The 9,321-nt window shown below is 57.0% G+C and overlaps 1 protein-coding gene across 1 annotated transcript; it reads left to right on the forward strand.

The window, feature by feature from the left end:
* Window positions 1-3,684: 3,684 nt before the first annotated feature.
* Window positions 3,685-5,063, forward strand: Znrf4 (zinc and ring finger 4). Its single transcript, XM_005405770.1, has one exon. The coding sequence runs from the start codon at window positions 3,852-3,854 to the stop codon at window positions 5,040-5,042; it is 1,191 nt and encodes a 396-aa protein (XP_005405827.1). The 5' UTR covers window positions 3,685-3,851; the 3' UTR covers window positions 5,043-5,063.
* Window positions 5,064-9,321: the final 4,258 nt, after the last annotated feature.

Consider the following 9,321-nt stretch of genomic DNA (forward strand, 5'->3'; position numbering starts at 1 on the left):
TACCAGGCCCTCAGGGAACACCATGTGGCTCCAGGGAAATTTCCCCCTTGGGGGGGGTCTCAGGGCTCCCCAGACTCATGCTCTGTGTGGTCTCCAGAGCCTCAGCCAGGAACCCCCAAATCATGCGCTCCCTGGGAGCTGCAGGATGGCCTCGGCAGGCGGGTGCTGGTGCAGACGGCAAACAGATGCCGGCTATTTAAAACCCAATGTTAACTCGTTAGACAGCTGTTTCCCATCCCTGAAGTCGGCGGAATTAGAATTAAATTCATTCCCAAATTAAACACACGCACGCGTGCGCGCACGCACACACACACACACACACACACACACACACCAGTGGCAAGGCTCAGCATTTCGGCAGGCAGGGTCTCTGAGCCGGAGGACAGGAGACAGGATGAGGGCTCAGCTTCTGCCTGCCAGGTGACACCATGGCCCTGTGGTTGCCATCTGATTCTCCTGCCATCTGGGCCTGGGGTCAAGATACCCTGGGACCAAGATCCTCCACAGCCTCTGCCATGAGTGTTCTGCTGCCACCTGGGCTCCGCGTGATGCAGGCAATAAGACATACATGGTCCCCAAGCCCCTCCTCCAGGAGCCCGTGTCCCCTGTATTCCCTGCCACCCACGCCTCACCTCTCCCTTAGACACAGCCAAGCTGGGGGCCCCAGGACCTTTGCACACACTGCTCTTGCCCCAGAGAACCCTGGTCTGGCCACACCTTGTCCCTTCCTGCCAAATCCTCCTCATCCTTCAGCTGTCTGTTTAAATGTCCCCCACGCAGAGAGGATGTCCCTCCCTGTCCCCTGGATCACCCACTGCCTCTTTCTGAGACTTATTTTTTCCTTAGTGCTTAAGGATTTTTTTAGTACCTTAAGGATTTCTGATTTTTTTTTAAAAAAATGTTTTGTTTTGAAATAATTTTAAACTTACAGAAAAATTGCAAAAATAGCACTGAGTTTCTGAATACCCTCCTCCCTGCTTCCCTTAAAGTGAGCATCTTATATAACCACAGCGCGGCGATCAAACCAGGACGCTTGTGGGGCACCTACTGCTAACAGAGCCACGCACTTTGAGTTTGGTTAGTTTTCCAAAGAATGCTTTTTGATTTTTAATTGATGCACATTTATTGCATGTATTTCTGGAATGCAGCATGATATTTCACCACACACAGCCAAGGTGGATGGGTCAGAGGTGGTCTTTGGCAACTTTTCCTTCTCCTTATCCTCCTCTTCCTCCTCTTTTTTTTAGTACTGGGCACTAAACCCAGGGCCTTTGCACTGAGCTCCATTTATTTTGAGACAGTGTCTCGATAAGTCAGTCAGTTGCCCAGGCTGGACTTAAACATGTGATTCTCCTGCCTCAGTCTCCCAGAATTCTGGGATTATAGGTGTGCACCACTGCACCCAATGGAAACTTGTATTTTTTTCCTTTTCTTTTTTTGGGGGAGGGGTTCTTTTTGAGACAGGGTCTCACTATGCAGTTCAGGCTGGCCTTGAACTCACTTTGTAGCTCAGGCTGGCCTCGAACTCACAGCAATCCTCCTGCCTCAGCCTGTCAAGTGCTGGGATGACAGATGTATACCACCATGCCCCGCCTGAAAGCTTGTGTCATTTCCAAGTGAATATGTGTCTTGGGAGAGCTACTTTGAGACTGTACAAGTAGCCCATTTCTCCTTAAACTCACCTTGTGACTCAGTGAGCTTTTCACAGCTCTGCCAGGCCGGAGCTTTGCCTTACCCTCTCTCCTTTCCCTCAAGGGCCCATTGCTGCTTGTCTCTCACTGGGAAGGGCTTGGGTTTGCCTGGTAGGAGACAGAGCCCTGGGAGGCCGGGGACAGGAAACGTAGGTCTGGTATACAGCAGGTAATTAGCAAAGAGTGGGTAACCACAGAGACACACTGCTGGGTGCCCGGGAAGCAGCGGGGGAGAACTGGAACAGGGCTGGAGGCTCGGGGCACCAGGTGGAAAGAGAGGGTGCCAAGCCCCAATGCAGCCTCCTTTGAGCTTTGGCATGGGGTGGAGGTGTCTACAGTCTCCATGGAACTGAGAGAGATGGTAGCTGTTCCATTACGAGACAAAATCCCTGACACACACAACCTCGCAGAGGAAGAGTCCCCGTGGCTCACGGCTCCCCTGGGTTCAGTAAATGGTGTGCCGACTCCAGGCAAGAGCTGCTCCTGTCGCCTCAGCCGGAGGCAGAGGTAGAAGGAGGAAGTGACCAACTTGTTCACGGGTCAAGGGATCAACAGATTTACCTATTTGCTTGCTGCCCTGGGAGCCTAATCCTCAGCCCAGGGCCTTGGGTCACCAGGGACATCTCAGACTTCAGCATCACAACTAGAACCAGAAGGAGCCTTCCCTCCACATACATTGACCGTCCCTGGTATTTTGTGATAGTGATGGAAAGCTGACCATGTGGGGAGGTTCACAGGCAATGGCGTCTAGGAAACGTTTGCGTCTGTGCCAGGCCTGCCTCGGTTTATAGCTGGGGCTGAATGCTGAACTGGGAGGCTACTGGTGGCCCAGGAAGAGAGGAGTGAGGTCAGGTCTGCCTGGCTGTCCTCCAGGGCCTCAGGACGACAATGCCTCCGGCTTTATGGCATCCAGACCTGTCAGCCATGGGACAGCTGCAGGCCGGGCGCAGAGATGACAGAGACCTAGCGAGAGGGGCACAGAGCCTCAGAAAAACCCAGACAGAGACAAACAGTGATGAAGCTAGGAACAGAGGGGAAAAGATGTGGGGACGATGGGACAGAGACAGAGATGTGCAGAGAAAGACGGGGACAGAGGTAGATGAGGCGGTGATGTGGGCTAACACCGGAAGGAACAAGGCAGACACATGCTGTAGTCAGAAAGATGGAAATGAACGGAGACTGAAGTGGAATCAGAGAGAGAGAGAGAGAGAGAGAGAGAGAGAGAGAGAGTTCAGATATAAAATCAGACGTGGTGATGCACACCTGGCACTCTGGGAGGCTGAGGCAGGAGGATCTCAAGTTCAAGCCCAGCCTAGGCAACTTAGTGATTTACGGAGAATGTCTCTCCAAATAAAAAAAAAAATAAAAAAGACTGGGGCCAGAGCTCAGTGTGAAGGCCCTGGGTTCAATCCCCAGTACTGGAATAAACCAAAAATAAAAACTCAAAATATTTACCACATGGTGGGAAAGGTCCCCAAATAAGCCGGGGACCTCATGTGATGGCACAGGGGCCTGTCCTCCACAGCGGCCAGCGCACTGCGGAGACGGTGCGTAACAGCACTGTCTTAGCACAGTGCCGAGGGAATCTGTGCCACTGAGGCCTCTGCAAAACTCCGGCCTCCTTGGGTCCCACAGCCTGGTTGCTCTGTCTCCCAGGTTTCTTTCTTTCGGTTTTTGTTGTTGTTGTTGTTTGTTTTTTTCCAGTACTGGGAATTGAACTCACAACCTCACGCTTGCCAGGCAGACGCTGTGCCTCTGAGCTAAACCCCCAGCCCGCTTCTTTTGTTTTTTTTGAGACAGGGCTTCATTATGCAGCCCAGGCTGGCCTGGAACTCACTGCAATCCTCCTGCCTCAGCCTCCCGAGCCACCACGCCCAGCCAGAAGGGTTTTTAAGGTTGCCCAGACTCCCTCGTCAGGGACTCGGGAATGCTGTTCCAGCCAGAGGGGCTGTGGGAACAGAGGTGACTGGTGATGTCACAGTGGCCAGGCGTCTGGAACCCTGCGGGCTTCTGGCAGCGAGGCCACCAGGAGCAGCAGTCCTGAGGCTGGGCTTCCGCGGCGCCATGTGGGCGTTGGCATCTGTGCATCGCTGCCTGTAAGCCCCAGTCCTGGTCACCTCCACCCCCACCCTGGCCACAGGTCCCCTAGGAGGCCCCAAGATGCTCAGAGGCCGCCCGTCTGGGGCTCCCGGGGGGCCTAGCAGCCGGTGGCTGGAGGACAGGGCGGCCGTGGGGCAGGCGTGGTCGGCCCGGGTGGCTCTCACGGCCTGCCTGACGCTGTCCCTGCTGCTGTCCCCGTCGCGGGCCGTGGTGCGGGCCGTGCTGGACGGCAACTCCAGCTCGGTGGACTTTGCGGACATGCCGGCGCTGTTCGGGGTCCCCCTGGCCCCCCAGGGCGTGCGGGGCTACCTGACGGAGGCCAGGCCCGCCAACGCGTGCCAGCCCATCGAGGGCCCGCAGCCGGGGGACAACGGCTCGCTGGGCGGCATCGTGCTCATCCGGCGCTACGACTGCACCTTCGACCTCAAGGTGCTGCACGCCCAGCGCGCCGGCTTCGAGGCCGCCATCGTGCACAACGTGGGCTCGGACGAGCTGGTGCGCATGGCGCCCGTCTCCGAGGGCCTGCGGCGGCAGATCGCCATCCCCGCCGTGTTCGTGGGCGAGGCCGCCTCCCAGGACCTGCGCGTCATCCTGCGCTGCGACAAGTCGGCCCAGGTGGTGCTGCTGCCCGACGCCCCGGCCTGCCCCGACCCGCACCAGCAGCCTGCGCTGGCCGTCGCCTGGACGCTGGGCCACAGCCTGGCCCCCGTGGCCGTGGCCTTCCTGGTCCTGCGGCGCCTGGGGCTCTGGGCGCGCGGCTGGTGGTGCCGGGCGCCGTCGGTGAAGACGCAGACCCGCCAGAAGGCGCAGGTGAGAGTCTACACGCGCCACAGCGACCTGTGCGCCATCTGCCTGGACCAGTACGAGGAGGGCGACGAGCTCAAGATCCTGCCCTGCTCCCACGCCTACCACTGCAGCTGCATCGACCCCTGGCTGGCCCAGGCCCCCCACCGCGCCTGTCCCCTCTGCAAGCGGCCGGTGGCCAGCTCCGAGGACGGCTCCGACTCGGCCGCAGAGAGCCTGGGCGAGGAGGGCCCCCGGCCCCCCATCTGGGCCATCCAGGCGCAGCTGCGACCCCAGGCACCCCGGCTGCTGGCCAGGGCCGCCCTGAGACTCCGCTGCAGCACCACGTCCCTGGGGGCGCCTGAGGGTTCAGCGTCTCCCCTGGGACCGCGGGAGCCTCCTGATTTCCACAGCCCCTGGCCAGAGAGGACCCGGGGCGCAGAGGGGGGCAATGAGGAAAGCTTCTAGAATAAAGCAGGTTTCAACGTGGCTCATTGCCCTCCCATGCTGCCACCCGCTGCCCTTCCCGGCTGAGGGACTCCGGGCGAGCTCATCCCCAGCCCTGGGGTGAGTGAGGATGCTAGGGCTGCGGTAGGTTCTGGGTGACTCTGAAACAGGTCCCTGGTCTGTGTCCATCCCGGGACAGGGCTGACTCGTTATTCCTTACATTTTTTCTTTTGAGAGGGTGTGGCAGCACGTGCCTGTCACTCCAGCACTTAGGAGGCTGAGGCAGGAAGATTGCTGAGAGTTCGAGGCCCGCCTGGGGTACATAGCAAGACCCTGTCTCAAAAAAAAAAAAAAAAAAAAAAAAGATAGAAGAAGAAGGAAAAAAGGAAAGGAAAAGAAAGGAAAGGAAGTTTGACTTTGGGGTTTTCTTAGATTTCCAGGTAAGGCATACGCGTTCTGCAGAGCATCAGCTCCCGAAGTCCTCTCCTTCCGTATCCCGGGTCCTTTGTCACAAGAAGGAACCAATGCCAGGCATTCACAGCCTCAGCTCGGGACTCACCTTGCATTTCTCCATCAAGACCTCGTGCCTATCTGCAGCCAAGCACTCTGCACGGAGCGCCTCTACCCCTTTTAATTTAAATTTCATTTTGAGGCAGGGTCTTGCAAAGTGGCCCAGGCTGGCTTAGAACTTTCCGTCTTCCTGCCTCAGCCTCACGGGTAGCTGGGAGAACACCTGGGCCACCGCGCTTGGAGCCAGAGGATTTTCCAAGTGTATGTGTATGCGGTGTTTCACGCTGTACCTCCCACCTGATGGTGTCTGTTGACTGACTAAGTGATCGGCCTGCAGCTTGGTTTTAACATCGGTGGTCAGCGGTGTGGTGGTGAGAGAGGCTGACCCCAGTAAGGGAGCTGTCTGGTGTATTCCAGAGAATCGGGTCAGGAAGGCTCCCGGAAGCCCCGTCTTCCAAGCTGGGATGGGGGTTGTGGCCACTGACTGGAAGAGAAAAACTGATGGGAGCAAGAAGCACTGGAAAGGCCTGAGCAGCCCAGCTTGCACCCAGCAGGGGCTTAATAAGTGCACACCAAGCTTCCCACCTCCACTCAGCCCCACGCCCGCCGCCCTGGGGAAACCCTGCCCTGCCTGCCACTCCTCTGCGTGTGCCAGACGGGCCCAAAGGGAAGGGCGGGCCGGAAGGATGAGCAGGAGCTCGAGAAAACAGCAGAACTGGGAGGAAAGACTCAGGTGCACAGCAGGTACACAGGCCCGGTAGCATGTGGATTCTGAGGACCGCAGGACAGCAGCGAGGTCGGTCCACAGAGCCAAGGTGAAGGTGGCCCGTGTCTCAGCACTTAAGCGTTGCCCTTTCCTCCCCGGGGGCTTTCTCCTGCAGGGTTCATGGTGTCCCGGGCAGGTTCTGCTGCTTCAGAACTCCCTACAACCCTGCAGAGGAGGCCTGCTGTCCTGCCCTGTGCAGGAAGAACAGAGAGGTTAAGCAAATTGCCTGATGTCACTCAGCGCCCAGCCAGGACTCTGGCCCAGGTTCACAGAGCCCTCTGTGCCTTCCTCTTCCACTCGGCTGCCCCTTGGTCTATCACTGAAGAAGCACCTACTATGTGCTCTGTACTGTGCTGGCCATGGTGTCAGCCTAGCACTCTGGGAGGCTGAGGCAAGAGGATCACAAGTTCCAGCCCAGCCTGGGCAACCTAGGGACTTAGTGAGACCCTGTCACAAAATAAAAAGAGCTGAGGAGGGAGCTCAGTGCAAAGGTCCTGGGTTCTATCCCCAACACCAGAAACCAATACATCAGCAAATTCACCAGGGTGATGGAGTATGGGTTAGAGGTGGTAAATTCAGTCTGAAGTGATCAGGGAGGGCTTCCCAAGGAGATGGCAGGCTTGAGGCACAGCAAAGCCTCTATCACAGGAAGCTGTGGTTGGGGGGAGGTCAGAGCAACAGCAGTCCAAGCACATGCAAAGGGCCTGGGGCAGGAGCTGGCAAGAGGGTGAAAGGGAGGAAGCCAGTGGGGTAACAGGCTAAGGCAGGAAGGTCTTTAGGACATGGAGACAGGTTTGAATTCACTTCTGAAAGCAATAGGGAGCCAAGAGGGGGTTTAAAAAAATTTGAAAGTCACTCCATAGAGTACAATCCACACAGTAAAAATCCTCTTATTTATACTTCTTTGAGTTTTGGCAAACGAATGGCCACAGACCCAGCAGTACAATCTGCAGATTCTAGTAGCCATGGAGACCACACGGGGTGGAGGCTCTGTGTCTGGCTGTTCCATTTCAAGACAGGGTCTCACTAGGTCCTGAGTTCCCCAGGCTGGGCTGGGACTCTCGATCCTCCTGCATCAGCCTCTCAGAGTGCAGGGCTGACAGGCGTGCACCGCCGCCCCCAGCTTTGCCTGGCTTTTTGCACTTGGCACCATGTGGCTGAGAAGCACGCACAGGATCGCCTCTGTGGAGAGCACCCCCTTTTTGGGGGAGTCGCGGCCCGCTGTGGATGGACTCGTTTCTGCATCAGTCACCTGCGGGGTGTTCGCTGCCCTGGAGGGTCAGGAACCGAGCTGCAGTGAACATCTGTGGCATCTATTTGTGCTGAACCCCACCCCAGCCTCCAGCTGCCAACGTGGGGGTTGTGGCTCCAGCCTTTGCCTGTGCATTGCTGACCACCTATGGTCCAGGGTAGCCTGTGCCTGCCTGGGGCTCCCGGTCAAGGCTGTGGTGAGGACTCCAGCTGCTGTGAGTGTCAGGGGAGACCTGCTGCTGGAGGAGACATCCGCACTAAAACTACAAAGTGCCAGTCGAGACAGGAGGCCACTGGGCAGGGTGGAACAGTGTTTCCCATGCAAGGAACAGCATATGTGAGGACCCTGAGTGCAGGAGGTGTGGGCATTCAGGATCTAGTGGAAAACGCCACCATAACACACACACACACACACACACACACACACACACACACACATACACACATACTTCAGCAAATGATGACACTTCTGGCTCTTGACAAAGCTCTCTTCCATGGCTACAGAGTGCCTGGGCCCCACAATTCTAGAAGGGTAAACAGAAGGAGGTGCTGTTCTAATCAACCCTATTTTTTTTTGGACAAGAAAACTGGAAGTCAAGAGAGGTTAGCTAACTTGATCTGGGGCACACAGCTCAGAAGGGACAAAGCTGGGATTTGAACCAAAAATGCCTATCTCCCCGCTGAGACTGTTTGCCACTTCTGTAGCATGGCTATGAAGGATGGGTGGAAGGAAGGGTGGACAATACATTCTTCACCTCCTTTTCCCACACCCTCTTCTCCTAGTGATATAACCAGCAAGAGGCAAATTCCTAGGAGCCGACACTGCATGGCCAGTGGCCACTAGAGGAGGCCACAGGGAGGTGGCTGCCGAAACCTGCACCCTGACAGCGTCAGGAAGAGGCTGCAAAGGCCGCAACCACCGCCAGGTCCTCCTCCCTGTCCCTACCTCTCCCACAGCCCGGCCCCTCCTCCTAGCCCCTCGAAGCCTCACTGCCAGGCCCAGAAGGGGAGGACGTTCCCAGGAACAGATGGCCGCCTTCCGCGCCCAGCGCTCTGCCAGTTAATTAACGCCGCCTGTAATTAAACTTCCCACAAATTAGCTGTCAGCTACGCTAAAGGGAACCGTCCCTCTCAAATGCCACCTTGACTCGGTGAATTGTGGGCCTTGTCGACAAAATAATTAAAGGCGGAGGGAGGCAACCAGAGTCAGAGTCCCCCTCCTCCTAATATCTCTATTGCTGTCCGGGGCCAGAACCTGCCAGCTGGGACTCACAAATACAAGGGTTCACCCACCCGGTTTGCACGAATTAATGTTTTCCTTACTGAGTACCTACTGTGTGCAGCCATGGTGCTGGGGACGCCCTGGAGGCCAATGCAGAGGTAGTTGGTGCCTTCCTGGAACTTAACATCCTCAACATAAAAATGTAAAAGCAAAAGTAAAGTTTACAGCAGGCCAGGAGGAGGGCGTGTGCCGTGCAAACGTCCTGGGGCAGCACGGAGCCCAGTGAGGTGCAGGAGCAGCAAGGAGGCCGTGTGGCTGGAGCAGAGAGAGTGAGGGGCAGAGAGAGAGCAGGGGAGGTGGGGAAGGGGCAGGTGGGTCATGCAGGGCCCTGTGGGCTGCAAGAGGACTTGGGCTTTGGCCCAGGGAGGTGGCAGCCATGGAGGGCTGAGGGCAGAGGAAGGAGGATGGGACTCGGGGCTCACAGTGCCCTTTGGTGGCCCCAGCCCATTTGTCCTGTCACTGGGGCTCCCATCAGTATGGAGGATGGGGTG

Source organism: Chinchilla lanigera, unplaced genomic scaffold (assembly GCF_000276665.1).
Source record: "Chinchilla lanigera isolate Chin_1 unplaced genomic scaffold, ChiLan1.0 scaffold00094, whole genome shotgun sequence".
Lineage (NCBI taxonomy): Eukaryota > Metazoa > Chordata > Mammalia > Rodentia > Chinchillidae > Chinchilla > Chinchilla lanigera.